The 18855-nt window shown below is 44.9% G+C and overlaps 1 protein-coding gene across 3 annotated transcripts; it reads right to left on the bottom strand.

The window, feature by feature from the left end:
• Positions 1 to 4322: 4322 nt before the first annotated feature.
• Positions 4323 to 17767, bottom strand: CBX3 (chromobox 3). Of its 3 annotated transcripts, none has more exons than XM_077268797.1 (6): positions 17535 to 17672; positions 16958 to 17032; positions 14284 to 14423; positions 9034 to 9199; positions 8289 to 8383; positions 4323 to 4907 (listed from the first exon to the last, which is right to left on the bottom strand). In XM_077268797.1, the coding sequence occupies exons 2-6, from the start codon at positions 16982 to 16984 to the stop codon at positions 4781 to 4783; spliced, it is 555 nt and encodes a 184-aa protein (XP_077124912.1). In that variant the 5' UTR covers positions 16985 to 17032; positions 17535 to 17672; the 3' UTR covers positions 4323 to 4780. The 3 variants fall into 3 exon arrangements, with proteins under 3 accessions (XP_077124912.1, XP_077124913.1, XP_077124914.1); XM_077268798.1 differs by having other exon boundaries at positions 16961 to 17032; XM_077268799.1 differs by lacking the exon at positions 16958 to 17032 and having other exon boundaries at positions 17535 to 17767.
• Between the last annotated feature and the right edge of the window lie 1088 nt (positions 17768 to 18855).

Genomic DNA, 18855 nt, shown 5'->3' with positions numbered 1-18855 from the left:
TTCTGCTTACATTAACCCCTTCACCACCAAGGGTGGTTTGCACGTTAATGACCGGGCCAATTTTTACAATTCTGACCACTGTCCCTTTATGAGGTTATAACTCTGGAACGCTTCAACGGATCTTGGCGATTCTGACATTGTTTTCTCGTGACATATTGTACTTCATGATAGTGGTAAAATTTCTTTGATATTACCTGCGTTTATTTGCGAAAAAAATGGAAATTTGGCGAAAATTTTGAAAATTTTGCAATTTTCCAACTTTGAATTTTTATGCCCTTAAATCACAGAGATATGTCACACAAAATACTTAATACGTAACATTTCCCACATGTCTACTTTACATCAGCACAATTTTGGAACCAAAATTTTTTTTTGTTAGGGAGTTATAAGGGTTAAAAGTTGACCAACAATTTCTCATTTTTACAACACCATTTTTTTTTTTAGGGACCACATCTCATTTGAAGTCATTTTGAGGGGTCTATATGATAGAAAATACCCAAGTGTGACACCATTCTAAAAACTGCACCCCTCAAGGTGCTCAAAACCATATTCAAGAAGTTTAACAACCCTTCTGGTGCTTCACAGGAATTTTTGGAATGTTTAAATTAAAATGAACATTTAACTTTTTTTCACAAAAAATTTACTTCAGCTCCAATTTGTTTTATTTTACCAAGGGTAACAGGAGAAAATGGACCACAAAGGTTGTTGTACAATTTGTCCTGAGTACGCCGATACCCCATATGTGGGGGTAAACCACTGTTTGGGCGCATGACAGAGCTTGGAAGCGAAGGAGCGCCATTTGACTTTTCAATGCAAAATTGACTGGAATTGAGATGGGACGCCATGTTGCGTTTGGGGAGCCCCTGATGTGCCTAAACATTGAAACCCCCACAAGTGACACCATTTTGGAAAGTAGACCCCCTAAGGAACTTATCTAGAGGTGTGGTGAGCACTTTGACCCACCAAGTGCTTCACAGAAGTTTATAATGCAGAACCGTAAAAATAAAAAATCATATTTTTTCACAAAAATTATTTTTTCACCCCCAATTTTTTATTTTCCCAAGGGTAAGAGAAGAAATTGGACCCCAAAAGTTGTTGTACAATTTGTCCTGAGTACGCCGATACCCCATATGTGGGGGTAAACCACTGTTTGGGCGCATGGGAGAGCTCGGAAGGGAAGTAGCACCGTTTGACTTTTCAATGCAAAATTGACAGGAATTGAGATGGGACGCCATGTTGCGTTTGGAGAGCCACTGATGTGCCTAAACATTGAAACCCCCCACAAGTGACACCATTTTGGAAAGTAGACCCCCTAAGGAACTTATCTAGATGTGTTTTGAGCGCTTTGACCCACCAAGGGCTTCACAGAAGTTAATAATGCAGAGCCGTAAAAATAAAACAAAAATTTTTTCCCACAAAAATTATTTTTTTAGCCCCCAGTTTTGTATTTTCCCGAGGGTAGCAGGAGAAATTGGACCCCAAAATTTGTTGTCCAAGTTGTCCTGAGTGCGATGATATACCATATGTGGGGAGAACCACTGTTTGGGCGCATGGGAGGGCTCGGAAAGGAAGGAGCGCCATTTGGAATGCAGACTTAGATGGAACGGTCTGCAGGCGTCACATTGCGTTTGCAGAGCCCCTAATGTACCTAAACAGTAGAAGCCCCACACAAGTGACCCCATTTTGGAAACTAGACCCCCCAAGGAACTTATCTAGATGTGTTGTAAGAACTTTGAACCCCCAAGTGTTTCACTACAGTTTATAACGCAGAGCCGTGAAAATAAAAAATCCTTTTTTTTCCCACAAAAATTATTTTTTAGCCCCCAGTTTTGTATTTTCCCAGGGGTAACAGGAGAAATTGGACCCCAAAAGTTGTTGTCCTATTTGTCCTGAGTACGCTGATACCCCATATGTTGGGGTAAACCCCTGTTTGGGCACACGGGAGAGCTCGGAAGGGAAGGAGCACTGTTTTACTTTTTCAACGCAGAATTGGCTGGAATTGAGATCGGACGACATGTCGCGTTTGGAGAGCCCCTGATGTGCCGAAACAGTGGAAACCCCCCAATTATAACTGAAACCCTAATCCAAACACACCCCTAACCCTAATCCCAACAGTAACCCTAACCACACCTCTAACCCTGACACACCCCTAACCCTAATCCCAACCCTATTCCCAACCGTAAATGTAATCTAAACCCTAACCCTAACTTTAGCCGCAACCCTAACTGTAGCCTTAACCCTAGCCCCAACCCTAGCCCTAAACCTAATGGGAAAATGGAAATAAATACATTTTTTTTATTTTTCCCTAACTAAGGGGGTGATGAAGGGGGGTTTGATTTACTTTTATAGCGGGTTTTTTAGCGGATTTTTATGATTGGCAGCCATCACACACTGAAGACGCTTTTTATTGCAAAAAATATTTTTTGCGTTACCACATTTTGAGAGCTATAAATTTTCCATATTTTGGTCCACAGAGTCATGTGAGGTCTTGTTTTTTGTGGGACGAGTTGACGTTTTTATTGGTAACATTTTTGGGCACGTCACATTTTTTGATCGCTTTTTATTCCGATTTTTGTGAGGCAGAATGACCAAAAACCAGCTATTCATGAATTTCTTTTGGGGGGAGGCGTTTATACCGTTCCGCGTTTGGTAAAATTGATAAAGCAGTTTTATTCTTCGGGTCAGTACGATTACAGCGATACCTCATTTATATCATTTTTTTATGTTTTGGCGCTTTTTTACGATAAAAACTATTTTATGGAAAAAATAATTATTTTTGCATCGCTTTATTCTCAGGACTATAACTTTTTTATTTTTTTGCTGATCATGCTGTATGGCGGCTCGTTATTTGCGGGACAAGATGACGCTTTCAGCGGTACCATGGTTATTTATATCTGTCTTTTTGATCGCGTGTTATTCCACTTTTTGTTCAGCGGTATGATAATAAAGCGTTGTTTTTTGCCTCGTTTTTTTTTTTTTTTTTCTTACGGTGTTTACTGAAGGGGTTAACTAGTGGGCCAGTTTTATAGGTCGGGTCGTTACGGACGCGGCGATACTAAATATGTGTACTTTTATTGTTTTTTTTTTTATTTAGATAAAGAAATGTATTTATGGGAATAATATTTTTTTTTTTTTCATTATTTTGGAATATTTTTTTTTACACATTTGGAAATTTTTTTTTTTACTTTGCCCCAGGGGGGGACATCACAGATCGGTGATCTGTCAGTTTGCATAGCACTCTGACAGATCATCGATCTGCGAGAAGTGCAGGCTGCTTCACAGTGCCTGCTCTGAGCAGGCTTCTGTGAAGCCACCTCCCTCCCTGCAGGACCCGGATCCGCGGCCATCTTGGATCCGGGTCTGGAGCAGGCAGGGAGGGAGGTGAGACCCTCGCAGCAACGCGATCACATCGCGTTGCTGCGGGGGGCTCAGGGAAGCCCGCAGGGAGCCCCCTCCCTGCGCGATGCTTCCCTGCACATCGCGATCATGTTTGATCGCGGTGTGCCGGGGGTTAATGTGCCGGGAGCGGTCCGTGACCGCTCCTGGCACATAGTGCCGGATGTCAGCTGCGATATGCAGCCGACACCCGGCCGCGATCGGCCGCGCTCCCCCCGTGAGCGTGGCCGATCGCGTATGACGTACTATCCCGTCGGTGGTCATGGGGGCCCACCCCACCTTGACGGGATAGTACGTCAAATGTCGGGAAGGGGTTAAGTCAGCACTGCAGTCCTTCCCTCAAGCATGTATACTTCAGCAGTGGTGCTGATCTTTCCTCTATGATCACCAGCAAAGACTGTTGTGGACTTCAATACATTTGTCATAATTTACACCACTTGGGAGTAAATTAGGAATTTGCTTGGCTTGCTGACACACCCATTCTGCAAGACTGCTTTAAAGGAAAGCAGTCACCAGAATGAACACCGTTAACCTGCAGAGTAAGCCCAATATCTGCAGGTTAACAATTATACCAGGTAACAGGTTACCTTTAAAGTTTTATCCGCACTGGCAAGAAAAGGAGAGCTTTGCACCACAAATAAAGCATAAAAAAAACAAAAAAACATTTTCCTCCCCATCAATCCTCTGCAGCTCCATTTTGACAGCGAGCTGCCTGTGGAGTCCTGAAGTAGAGCCCATTATCTGCCACCAGCTCAGACTTGTCTGCTAGTTAGAGCTGACGCCTGCAGAAGGGAAAAATGCACAATACAAGCAATAATGGCCAGTGTTATTCCTCATATACACGGGCCAGCTTATGAGAAGTTATGTGACAGTACCATTACCCTTTAAGATTAACATGATCATGCACATGAGGCTGGAGTCACACATGAGAATATAAAACTATTTATTGAACACTGCTCACCAGTATTTACATTGAAGTAAACAATATACAGTCAGGTAACATTCCACTTACTACAGAGGTCTCCGGAGCACTTCTACTGAAGCACCAGAGCTAACAACCTAATGATAAAGATTGGGCTACAGCATTAACATGCACATCAATTGAAGGCTACAAAACACTTGCAAGTCTGTATTATAGATGCTTGACTTCAGTAGATTGAAGATTCATAAAAAAAAGGTCTAGACAGAGCCAATACATGTATGTATCAGATGCTCTACAAGGCCAGGTACATTTTTTGGGGGGGCCACATTTAGCCAAATTACTGGTGTGGTTTATTCAGAAACAGAAAAGAAAACAACCTAAATTAAAATAACCTTATGCTTCAGGTGGCCAAAAGAAAATAAAATAAAAATCAGTAAAAAGAACACAAGTCTACCAATGACTTTATTGCGCTTCATCTTCTGGACAAGAGTGCCATGTTAATCTTTCTTCATAAAATGCAATTACAACTTGAGGACATTTCATGTTTGCTTCTTTTGCTGGGACCAAATCCGCTTCATCCGAGTCTTTCCTGCAAGAATACGTCATATGTTCAAACCCAGACTTATGCAAGACTCAAATTCAGAGCAACAACGAAGGTTGATGTAGAATAAATGTCACTATCGTCAAATGCTTCAAAACACCAAGAAGGAACACTCATCAGAACAGACATGATACCTTGCACCTTTTGGCCCTGCACTAGGTATAAATGGTCAAGTTTGCAGCTACCAGACCTTCTCTCAGGAGCAAGCACTTGTTCAGTCAAGAGCATGTTTAACAGAGGGAGACACCTGAAAGCCAACATGTCAAATCCTTGCCCACGCACTGCACAGATGGCCATTGAGTTGGCATGTAACATGTCAGTCGGCAGCAACATGTGACTACAGGGGTGCCAAAAGCAGCACCATTACCTTTCATAGAAAATCCGTCGATTCAAGTTGGCCAAACTTGACAGAATGAACCCAAGGGCAGCTGCGCTATTACCGTTATGCATGTTGTATTCTGAAACACAGACATTTCAGGGAGGAAGAGGAGTGTGGGGGGGGGGGGAGAAGAACACCTTTCTAAAGAAATCTGCTGGGATGAATCTTGGATGACTAGTGAAAGGTGCAGGTCCCTGGCAGCTTCTCCCCACCTCAATCTATAAGACAGACAGGTCTCACCACAAAATGCTAGGAGGTGGGGGGAGTAGACGCCAGACACTGGCCTCTTGGACTAGTCAAAGAAACATAGCCCAAACAGCTTTCTACAGTATGGCTTTTCGGAAACAGTGCACGGTTTCCAAGTCATACATGACTGCAATAACACAGCCAAAGTCACTGCCAGGTTCCGTGTAATTGGCAAGTACCCTCTAAAGCAGTATTTCTTAAACTCTAGTCCTCAGACACAGCAAGTCACGTTCTCAGGACTTCCAGTGTTGTGCAGACAGTGTGGCAGTTTCTGACGGCTTGGTAATTCCATCACCTGTGCAATACTAAGGAAATCCTGAAAACATGATGTGTTGGGGGCCATGTGGGGACTGGAGTTGGGAAACACTGCTGTAAAAGCCATATCCACCAACTTTATTTTCCAAACACATCAAGCCTGATAAAATATTTTTCACTTCCTACAGTTTGGGGTCTACAGGTCCTTAAAGAGTTACGAGTGGTGGTCCAAAGAAAATTTTCATCTAAAACCCTAATTAGTGTTGCAAACTATTTTCTAATATACTTACATTAAGAATTCCCTACCGTCCCCCCCCCCCCCAACTACCATAACTTACCAGCACCCCCAACTTCCTAAATGGTTACACTTTAATAGAAAAATCCAGTGCATGTTGGGATACTCAAACCAAGGATTATCAGGGGCAGAGGCTGCCGCTACTGCCTCAGCCCCCACCCTGGAACAGAGTCAGACATGTTTCAGTGGCTGGGCTCATCCTAGCGGTTTGTGTGATCAGCAATCACTGGGCACACTGTTGAAGGCTTAGATCAGCAGTGGTAAGTTGGCAACAGAGGAGAGTGCACTGCTAGTGTGCGGCGTCAGAGTACCTGGCAGCATGCAGACAAAAGTGCCATGTTCACAAGTGATGTCACTTGAGGAAGGCGGCGGGGGAAGTACAGGAGCAGTCAGATGGTGTAGTTAAGGAACAGTAGGGCGTTTTAAAAGCAAGCATATTAGAAATTAGTTTAGATCATGGCACCAAATAGATGGGGGATTTGGATGAAATTTATATAACCTTCCAACCATTTCTTTAAAGTGCACCAGCAGGGCGGTCCAGGCCAAAGGGTGTCACTGGCGTTTCTTCTTGCATCGCGTGGATGGCGCATCCTACAACATCCAGTGTCTCCGGCATTGTGCTCCAGCACAGACAATTCTCTGCCCTAGCTAGGGCAGAATAAAGTACGACCATGCATAAGAGCAGGGAAAGGTCAAAGAGCTCCGACGCACTTAGTACTTTACTCTGCCCTAGTCAGGGGAAAGAAGTACATCTGCGCAGTAGCACGATGCCAGGGAGACTGTGGAAGACATAAGGACGTGTCATCCACACAAAGCAAGAAAGGACAGCATCGCAAGGGAGGCATAGGACCAGACCACCCTACAGGCAAGCATAATAAAGGGTCTTTCTTGTCTTGCAGGTCAGAGGCAGATACAGCATTCTACAGGGTGGTTCATTTATATGGATAGACCTGGGTGGGCCGTGTATATGGATACACCTAAATAAAATGGGAATAGTTTGTGATATGAACTTCCTGTTTGTGGCACATTAGTATATGGGGAGGGGGAAACTTTTCAAGATGGGTGGTGGTTTCTAGGGAATCCTCACAAGTAATCAAGCCGTCTAGTAGCTGTAAATCATTCAGCTGCGGCGATGAAAACTTAACACCTTCAAGACACAGCCTTTTGTTTTTCACTCCCCTCCTTCCCAGAGCCATAACTTATTTTTCCCGTCAATATGGCCATGTGAGGGCTTATTTTTTGGGGGACGAGTCGCACTTTTGAACGACACCATTGGTTTTACCATGTCTTGTACTAGAAAACAGGGGGGAAAAAAAAAAAAATTTCCCAAAAAAGTGTAATCCCACACTTGTTTGGCTTTTTTGCTAGGCTCACTAAATGCTAAAACTGACCTGCCAATGTGATTCTCCAGGTCATTGCGAGTTCATAGACACCAAACATGTCTAAGCTATTTTTTGACAGCAGCATTTAACTAGTTAATAGCAGCAGGTGGATCGCGATTCCACCCGCTGCTGTTCCGTGCACATGTCAGCTGTACAAAACAGCGCTAGAGCCCACATCAAAGTGGGAGACATGACATGCGCTGTACTAGTACAGCGCATGTCGTGAAGGGGTTAATCGCCGAACACCAACAGATACTCGGATATCACCCGAGCATGCTCGGGAAAACTCGAGCAACGAGTACACTAGCTCATCACTAGTGGTGATCATGGTGGCCATTTTGAATTTAACTTTATAAATGGCCCACCCAGGTGTATCCATATAAATGGCCCACCCTGTATAATGCATTATATCAGGCCTGAAAAGTGGTGGCCATATCTCATTCCTGTCAAACCTGGTGACAGGTTCCCTTTAAACAGACAACCACTTTAGTCAGATGCCAAAGTTACATCAATCACCTACTGTATTTCTATTGGCGAGATGTAGGGCATTGATAATAGCTATAGGATTAGATTTGTTACCTGCCACTCTGGAGATGCATTAGATCTACACAGGGGTTGTAGGAGGTAGATGAAAATGAAGCTACTCAGCAAGTGGTTTTTAATAACTAACTTTTTTGCATATATTTAGGGATTTAACAAAAAAAAATGCAGCAATTTAAACATAATGTCCACTCCCCAATAATTGCAGCGAAGTTGAAACTAGTGGAAAAAAGTTATTGCACCAGATCATGTAACCAGAACACATTACATACCATTTCATAAGGAACATCAGCTCCCCGCTGCTGTCTGTAGCTCCAATTATCCTCTCTGGTTCTAAATTTCTAGTGAAGCCTCTTGGTTTGTCAGCCTAAACAATGTTAAGTATGAGAAAAAAAAAAAATGTTGGAACACCAGCACAAAGCAGCAACTGGATCCCCAATACACACAAGCAAGATTAAATAAATGATTTGGGCAGGACTGAGCAACCATTTAATCGGAGTCTCATGACTCACATGAAGAAAGAAGAATTGGGCACCCAATGCTTTTATTTGTATTGAAGAACCATATAAGAAACCTCTGGCAGTGGCTTATAATGGGGGTGAGAGGGTAATACCAAATCAGACACAAGTTGGACGAAAAAAAAAAAAGAAGCGTATTTAAAAGCAACAGTCTGAACACATTGCTATATTATATCTAGTTCTAGCAGCAACAAAAAAAAAAAAAAAAGGCACAGTATTGTGATGTCACCACAAAGTGCATCACTCAAAGCAGCGACCCACTATATAGGCTCCCCGACAGGGCAGTGGGTTTATACACTCAGTGTTAACCAAGAAACTTCATCATCAGTTTTAAAGAATCTGTTTACCTGCAGTGGCTAATATTTAGATGTGTGGTTAAGGTCTCTACCACAATTACAGCAAACTCAAATTTAAACACTTCTAAACCTGTTCCAATTGCGTTAGAGGACATAAGTGATTACATTGTCAACCATCAGTGAGAATTAGGAGATCATAATACCGATTCTCGTTTCTTTTTTGTCTTGCTTTCTTCAGATTCACTGTCTGACACAGATTTTCGCTTGTTGCCATCGGTTTTTTCTTTGCCAGCTTTTTGCGAGTTGAGAAAAGCTTCAATTAACTCTGGACAGTCCAAGTTCTCTTCTGGTTCCCAAGTATTGTCTGCGCTGTAAGACAAAGATGACTAAGAATAGTATACATCTCATACAGAACAAAATAAATCTACAAGTTTTGAGAAAAAGCAAAGAACTAACAGCCATGAAGTCCAGTAAAATATAATTTTATTACAAATAGTAAAAACACCAGACAAAAACAGGTCATATGGTACAGGAAATTAGGGCACATATGTAAACACGGCCAAGCAAAACCGGGACAAACCACCAGCCTATAGCCAGATCACTAGCAGAGGTAAGGGATATTAAAGTAAATGCCCATGTTAGTAAAGACCTGGTACGTAACAAATGCTGATATGGCAATGATATGGTAATGCCATTTATAATGGTCCCATGTTTAAGCATTGATCTATCTGCACTGTCTTTACTAACATGGGCATTTACTTTAATATCCCGTACCTCTGCTAGTGATCTGGCTATAGGCTGGTGGTTTGTCCCGGTTTTGCTTGGCCGTGTTTACATGTGTGCCCTAATTTCCTGTACCATATGACCTGTTTTTGTCTGGTGTTTTTACTATTTGTAATAATAAAATTGTATTTTACTGGACTTCATGGCTGTTAGTTCTTTGCTGTTTTTCGTTTGGTATATTGTGGCAGCTGGTCCTTATTGGTCCTATATGCATATTTGTGTACTCCCAGTTTCGGGATGGGATATTGGTCACTCATAAATCACTTTATGTAAATATGCTTGCTTCAATAAGTTTTGAGAAAGTCAGACAAAAAAAAAAAAAAAAGCTCAAGTGTGTACTAAAGGCTAGTTTAAACAAAGCATACATGTTTATTTTCGGCTGCAGATTACCTTGCAGTATATCTACAATGCCACCATAGCAAGAGATTAAAAAACTACAGCAAGCTAATCAGTGCTGAGGATTTTAAATCCTTACCAGGGTGTATATGTTAAAGGGGTTTTCCACTTTCAGGTCCAAGCGAGTCCAGTAATGTGAAATTAAGTCACATTTAGTTTACTCAGGGGTAAGGCTACGTTCACATTTGCTTTGTGCGCCGCAGCGTCGGCAACGCACAACGCAGGAACAACGCATGCACAACGCTGTGTTTTGCGACGCATGCGTTCTATTTTTGAATGCAAAAAAAAATGCAACATGCTGCGTCCTCTGCGTCATGACGCTTGCGCCTAAAAGAATGCATGCGTCCCAAAACGCAACGCATGTCCATGCTCCCCATGTTAAATATAGGGGCGCATGACGCATGCGGCGACGCTGCAGCGCCCGACGCTGTGGCGCACAACGCAAATGTGAACGTAGCCTAAGACTATAATAAAAGGGAACCTGCACCAGAAAAAACAAAAAATGATATTAACCTGCAGGTGAATAGGGCTATAATGCTGCCTGGTGCCTGCACGTAGGAAGAACGTGGCAGGGAGAAAGTCAACTTTATTCTCCCCTACAGCGTTCTGGTTTCAGTCAAGGAGTACGTGCCGACACCGGTTCAGTCACCGCTCTGACAATAGAGCGGCGGCTGTAATCGTACCACTGGCCCTGGCCAACACTCCCTCTGCATGTAGCAAAAATTATCACTTGCTATGAGCAACGACCACTGGGTGGCGCTCATAGCAATTTGGCAGTGACAGCCGTAGAGGTCTGCTGGGGACCTCTGGTTGTCATGTCAACTCATCGGTGACCCACAATCATGTGACGGGGGTCATCGATGGGTTGGATTTCCAGTACGCTTTCCAGAAATGCAAGATAACCCCGTAGCTTTTTCCGGTTTTGAGTTTTCGTTTTTCACTCCCCTCCTTCCCAGAGCCATAACTTATTTTTCCGTCAATATGGCCAAGTGAGGGCTTATTTTTTTTTTGCAGGACGAGTTGTACTTTTGAACAACACCATTGGTTTTACCATGTCGTGCACTAGAAAACGGGAAAAAAAAATACCAAGTGTGGTGAAATTGCAAAAGTGCAATCCCAAACTTGTTTTTTGTTTGGCTTTTTTGCTAGGTTCACTAAATGCAAAATTGACCTGCCATAATGATTCTCCAGGTCATTGCAAGTTCATAGACACCAAAGATCTCTAGGTTTTATTTTTTCTAAGTGGTGATAAAAAAGTGTTTCCAAAATTTGCTTAAAAAAATATAAAAAAAATACAAAACTAAAAATAAAAAAAACCTGTGCGTCTCCAATTTTTGGAATCTCGGGTCGGGCGAGGGCTTATTTTTTGCGCGCTGAGCTGACGTTTTTAATGCAGATACGTTATTTTGATCGCCCTTTATTGCATTTTAATGCAGTGTCATGGCGACCAAAAAAAATTCTAGAGTTTTAATTTTTCTCGCTAGGCCATTTAGCGATCAGGTCAATTCTTTAATCGATAGATCGGGCAATTCTGAACTCTGACACCAAATGTGTAGGGTTGATTCTTCAGAAGACCTCTGGTTGTTATGCCACCGCACGGATGATCCCCGATCACATGAATGGTTCCGATGCCGGAAGCGCTTGTTATATGCCGCTGTCAGCGGCATTTAACTAGTTAATAGTTGCGGGTGGTGCTATTGCAGGCACATGTCAGCTGTACAAAACAGCTCACATGTCCCAGCTTTGATGCGGGCTCCAGTAGTGAGCCTGTATCAAAGCAGGGGATCTGCCATCGGAAGTACTATTCCGTCCGATGGCAGAAAGGATTAAATAACGCTGTCAGAAAGTGGCATTTTACAACAGCAGGTGGATGGCGATTTCACCCGCAGCTGTTGCGGGCACATGTCAACTGTATATATCAGCTGACATGTGAAAGTGGTTAAGCTACGTGCGGACACCAACCAGCATTATAACGCTGTTAACCTGCAGATTAACAGCACTTTCTGATGAAACGTTCCCTTTAAGAGATTGAAATCTGTATGTTTTGACTTACAAAAACTGATGAAATAGTGAGCAAAAGTCACCAGTATAAATACTACTAGTACTTATATTAACGCTTTGGATGATTCATTGTTACATATACGACAATGTTTTGTGCCAAAATGACATGTTACTGGGATGTAGGTAAAGTTTCACCCAACACATGCCAAACAACCTGAGGGAAGGGTTTATGAGCTGTGGTCTTCTCCCACCACTGACAGCTTTATATGTGCAACTCATGAATCGACGACTCCAGAGATGCAGCTAATAAACAGCCATTTCAATGAAAACAAAGTAGGAACAGAGCAGAAATCAGGGTCACTTGCTACCTAAGGCTAATCTTGTCAAAAATGTTGAGTAAGCACAACTGTCAGTTTTTTTAAAAACTGATTTAAGCTGGATCGGGTTTTAAACATTTAAGTACCGTATTTTTCAGATTATAAGACGCACCCCAAATTTTGAGGAGAAAAGAAAATTTTTTTTTTAATAAATTGGTGGTGCTTCTTATAATCCTTGCATCTTATTGCTTACCGGGGGTGGTGGCTGCAGTGAAGCGGGGTCCCAGGGTCACTGCTGGAGGAGGCAGGAGTGGGGTGATGCTCCAGGCCGGGATGGGTGAGGGCTCCGATGTGTGGCATGCTGCTGCGGGGTGTCTCCGGGTGCCCAACGGTGCTGCGTGGGTGTCTGGCGCTCTGCCGACATTTTGCGACAGGCCAGAGCCCCGGCACTTCCAGGGTTCCACATGCACTGGTCTCCAGGAATATGGCCGGCGCACGTGAAACCCTAGAAGTGCCGGGGCTCTGGCCTGTCGCAAAATGTCGGCACAGCCCCGGGCAGCACCTGACACCGACTGCCAGCAATCGCCAGGCACCCAGAGTCACCCGGACACCTCCCCCCCAGTAAGGCATGTTCGCTTTCTAAGATGCACCCCCAATCCCCCCCCCCCATCAAATTTGGGGGGGGGGGGGGAAAGAGTGCATCGTACAAAGCAAAAAATACAATCTATGGACAACAGATCATAGAGCTATAATTAAAAACCGGATCCATCAGAGACCAATAAATATATATATATATATATATATATATATATATATATATATATATATATATATATATATTTTTACCAAGAACAAAAGTTGTGTCTGCAGAACTTTGACAGTGGATAGCTGCTGGTTCCGTTCCAACAGATGATTACAGGACTTATGTACATATCTTAAAGTACAGGTTTAGGCTGCAATCATACCAGTAATAATAAGACCAATTTTACTTAGGTTCAATTGATTAATAAACCGGCCCAGATGCACATAAACCAATAAAGCTGAAAGTGCATTGTCCATAGCCAATGAATAGTAATTGTTTACTATCTCCAGGATGCATGGATCTATAAAGTGTGCTAGCAGGAGGGGGGAGGAGCGCTAGTATTCAAGAGCAGTGCTTCAAAATAGGTATTCAAAAACAAAGGTCCTTACTGTGAAGTAAAACAATGGGTTAAAAGAGTAAACTTTGAGCAGTCCTAGCTTTGCAGGATGGGTCTCCACAGGTGAGAATTTAAAGTTCCAATGCAAGACCCCCTACAATGGGGAAAATGAACTGATAATTCTGCATCTTGTGCCCCTTTCACATTGCATTCATCCCCTGTGCTTAGCCGTCCCATCAGGGCTTCCATCCGAACTCAACACAGAACAGCATTTCAGAGTATATGCTGAGGGAGCCATTGACTATAATGGTGCCAGCAGAGCATCATTTTTTAGGTGTATATGCCTACCAGAGGCGGACACTCAGAAGCAGTCCATTACATCCAAGTGTCCACCTACTGTAGGCGTATATATGCCCCTACACGATGCACAACAGGGTGCACGATAACTGTCCACACCACTAGTCAATAGCCCCAGCTTCCCAAATTCAGTTTTGCAGAGGCGAGGACGTAAGCGCCCACGAGACAACTGAGTATAGGAATGAAAGAAATGAGAAAGCCTTAGACAACCAAGCAGCAGGACAGACGGTAGAGACAAGTACATGGTCACTCCTGTCAAACAAATACCATTTCATGATTGATGGTAAATGCCAACGTCTGCACCATGAACACCCTTGTATGTATTCTGGCTTTAACTAGTATATATCAATGTATACATGACTGAACCTCTGGAAATAATCAAAGGAAACAATATTTGAGAGAAAACACATTTATCTTTTGACCAAGTGTTTGGGAAAGGTGGGTGGGCCATGACACTTACTCTGTGAACCCTTTCCACTTTAGATAATATTCAACCTTCCCATTTACAACACGTCTGTCCAGAACCTTTTCAACTACAAACTCTTCAGGTTCTGCTTCTTCCACTTTCTTGCCCTTTCCATTCTGCTTCTTCCCCATTTTCTGTCAAGGTGACAAGAAATTAAAAAAAAAAATTATAAAAGTACTAAACAGGCCAAAAACATTAGCTTTTAAATTATGTATCATATATACACCCTTAAAAATGTAAAGGGGTTGTATCAAGTTAATAAGTCATCCCTTATGGGATTTGGGACAACTTACGGATTGCTGGGGATCCAACTGCTGGGACCCCCCACTAATCCTGAGAACAAGACTTAACATCCATGTCTGGGGCATTTGTAACTCTATATAGATAGGAATCACGCAGGCCACTGCAATCGGGTTCAGTGGGGATCCCATTGATAAGACCCCCAGCAATCAATAAGTTACCACCCATGACATCTATGAGATAACTAACTTTGTACAAACCCTTTAAAAGATTATCATGCATTTAAAGCATACAAGATATAACTAAGGTTTTGTGGTACACGTGTAAATGACCATGCAGTGCTCCAACCATAATAAGATCTGGTAAAATCCTGGAAAGTAACATGAATTTCCTCATCTGCCATTAGCTGTTCAGCTACACAGAAACCATGAGCCAGCAGTAGGCATTCTGGTGGGAATTGTCACTAATGTGCCACAACACAGACTGAGCGCAACCGCTACTTTCAGCAAAATGGTAGTTTTCACACAACAGGCAAAAATTAAATAGCAGTGAAGAACTGCAAGGTGCATGGCATGTGATGTGATGGGGTTTCCCCACTACACAGATATGGACTACTTATTCTTAAGATGGGACTTCAATCTCAAATCTCAGGGGAGGGGGCGAGCGCCCTCCCCCCACAACAGAACCACTGATCTGCTACCAAAAGCTCTGGCTGGATGCAAACAATGCTTGGAGTGGACAACACTGCCCTGGCACACTGGAGCGGCTGCTGCAGCTCTGCTCCAGAATGAATAGTTAATCCACAACAGCTGAGTAGACGCTGAACAGTGAGGTAGCGAGAGTTTAGGTTCTGTTCACATGACCAGTCGCACATTTTGTTTCTAAACTAGACTGTTGCATTAAAGTGTTCCCATTTTTTATTTAGTATCTGTGCATGTAGTGTACGTATCAATATACACAATTACCATTGCTCTCCAGGATCCAGCGCCATTCTGCTCCACTTCAGTGACATCTGCAGATTCCCCAGGGTCATGCTGCGCTCTGCGTGTCCCAAGAGTGGCTTTTAGGGTATGTGCACACGTTGAGGATTCTCTGCGGATCCGCAGCATTTTTTGCAGTGCAGAAACGCTGCAGATCCGCAATTGATTTATAGTACAATGTAAATCAATGAGAAAAAAAAAATGCTGTGCACACTTTGCGGAAAATCCGCTGCGGTTTTAAAGAAGTAGCATGTCAATTCTTTTTTGTGAATCTGCAGCGTTTTTGTACCCATTCCATTATAGAAAACCACAGGAGTAAAAAACGCAGCTAATCTGCAAGAAAACCGCAGCAAAAACGCACAAAAAAACGCAGGTGTGTTTTCTGCCAGGAGAGAGAATCCGCACCAGAAATTCCTAAGCCGAATCCGCAACATGTGCACATAGCCTTACAGTGCAACTTTATGGAGCCTCAGAGCAGTTCTCCATAGACTACATTGTAAGACTTGTGGCTCACAGAGCGAGCCAGATTGTCTGAATTGCATTGCAGTGATGTCAGGAAAATGGTGCTGGACACGGAGAGGGGGGGGTAGGTGGCTATATCAATATACTAAAAATACATATTTTTATGGGAGAGCTTCCTGCATCAAGCAGAAGGGACCCATTGATTATTATGTTTTGGCTTTTTTCCTCAAGAAAGTTCTGCATTCTTGACTTTTCTGCGCACTCCACAGACGTCAATAGCCCCTACCCCACACTTCAGTTTGCATAACAGATTCAGTAGGTAATTTGTTTCTAAAACGAACAACCAGAACGTGTCCCAATTAGCTGGGGGTCTCACATCAATGACTTGTATTAAAGTCTGGTCATCAGTACAGGTACAATGTAAATACTGGCTGTAGCCCGGCATGTGTAGCTTCTGGCCATAATGAATGGTCGGGGGAATGGTGGGCCTGTGGTAACGCCCCCACCCTGTGGACTATGTTAGAGCACTGCATTACCCATTACACAAGGTCCCTTCACCAGGGCAGACACTGATGCCTGCAGCCATGTAGCACACAGAGGCAGCCCCTATGTACACGGCTGCAGAGGCCTCCATCCATTCTGGGTGTGCATCCAGCAGGCGCTGTAATAAAGCTGTAGCCGGGGGCTGCATCATTAGCCGCGCAAATAAGCACCGTCCGAGATCCCGGGCACACCCCGCTCAGCGCGGCCGCCGCCCCCACCTACCGGTTATGCACGGTGGCCGCACTGCTCCTGATCACCCTAGGCCTGGTGTGAGCGCGGCCCCGCCCCTGTGCACGCATGCGCAGTACAGCCCGGGAGACTATGAGCGGGGCTGACCATCCTCTCACTACCACCGGGAATGACGCGCATGCGGCCCCCAGAGCGGCCACCGGGCCCGCACCCTGTATACATGACTTATACATAACAATAGAAGAGTCACTTACTACCTGCGTCTCCAGACTGGCCTGCATTTAATACTATTATCTGGTCCCCTTATCGCTGTGCGGCTCTATGAAGTCCTGTGTGTGAAATACATAGAGCTTTTAGTACATGCAGGTCTCTGGCGAAAACACAGATACACGGCGAGGACTACACGGCCACCACTGCAGCGCTCATGTCGGGACTCTGTCGCGACTGCTAGAGAGGTGCACAGATTACAGCCCGGCGCTGCGCGGGCTATCGCGGCAGTATATCGGTGGTCCTGCCGGGACCGGCCACCACACACTTGCCGTGCTCACTACCGAGCTCCGCCACAGAAGCGGCGGCGGCCGGGAAGGAGCACGTGAGTCGGCGCCCGCCGCACATGCCCGGGATTTCCCGCCCGCACGCCGCAGACATACAATGGCGGGAAAGAGCCGTTACTGAAGCACCGCCACACAACGCCATCTTGCCCGCCACTGCATTCTCGCACATTGTCCCATCATCCCGCACATCTGCACAATAGCCCCGGGGTCCAGGACCGACCTCAGGCCGCTAGCCCGGCACGCAGCGCAGCAGCACCGGCACATGCCCGCCACCTACCTCTCTGCCGCTTTTCCCACTTATCTCCCGGTACTGCTCTCAGTCAGTTCTCACCGACAACCGCCTTCTACTGCCGCGTACAACGTCACGGCGCGGGTGGGCGTGGCGTGCTGATGACGTAGTAGAACAATAGGCTCGAGCTTTCTGGCGGGGATTTTACTGGCGGGAACGTTAACCACTTCGCTGCTGTCTGTGGGAGCGCAGTCTGGTGGTGTACACAATGCACTCGGCTCACGTGTGGGCACCACAGGGTGGTAATGGTCGGTAACCGGCGGCGGACAGTGTGTGCAGTAGATGTGTGTGTGCAGGGACGGACACTGACAGCTTCTTCTGTTTGGGCCTCTAAACAATAAATATATTTTCTTAAGGCCCGTTTCACACATCAGTCTTTTGCTATCAGTCGCAATCCGTCAAATTTTGAAAAAAAAACCAATCTGGCAACTAGGCTACTTTCACACTAGTCCGTCGGTACGGGCCGTCGCAAACCGTCGGCCCAACGGACAGTGTCTTAGGCTTCTTTCACACTAGCGTCGGGCTCGGCCGGTCGCAGTGCGTCGGCCCGAGGTTACCGACGCTAGCGTTCTCTGTGCCGCACAACGGGGGCAGCGGATGCATTTTTGCAGCGCATCCGCTGCCCCATTGTGAGGTGGGGGCGGAGTTCCGGCCGCGCAGGTGCGGTCGGAAATGGCGGTCCGTCGGCCGCAAAAAACATTACAAGCAACATTTTTTGCAGCCGACGGTCCGCCACAACACGGCGCAACCGTCGAACGACGGTTGCGACGTGTGTCAATGCGTCGCTAATGTTAGTCAATGGGAAAAAACGCATCCTGCAAGCACTTTTGCAGGATGCGTTTTTTTGCCAAAACGACGCATTGCGACGTATTGAAAAAAACGCTAGTGTGAAAGTAGCCTTAGGCTGCTTTCACATTAGCATCGGTACGGGCCCGTTGCAGTGCGTCGAGCCAACGTACCGACACATGCTGTAAAAGAAAAGCACAACTGGGGCAGCGGAAGCAGTCTTCCGACGCTTCCGCTGCCCCATTGTAAGGTCAGGGGAGGAGGGGGTGGAGTTTCGGCCGCGCATGCGCGGTCGAAAATGGCGGACTAGACGCACAAAAAAAGTAAAATGTAACGTTTTTTGTGGCGGCGGTGTGCCAAAACACGACGCAACCGTCGCACGACGGTTGCGAAGTGTGGCAATGCGTCGCTAAAGTAAGTCTATGGTGAAAAAACGCATCCTGCAGACAACTTTGCAGGATGCGTTTTTTCTCCTAAACTACGCATTGCGACATCTGCCGAAAAACGCTAGTGTGAAAGTAGC

This window comes from Ranitomeya variabilis, chromosome 6, assembly GCF_051348905.1.
Source record: "Ranitomeya variabilis isolate aRanVar5 chromosome 6, aRanVar5.hap1, whole genome shotgun sequence".
In the NCBI taxonomy this organism is placed as follows: domain Eukaryota; kingdom Metazoa; phylum Chordata; class Amphibia; order Anura; family Dendrobatidae; genus Ranitomeya; species Ranitomeya variabilis.
This window is presented reverse-complemented; position numbering and strand designations above follow the sequence as displayed.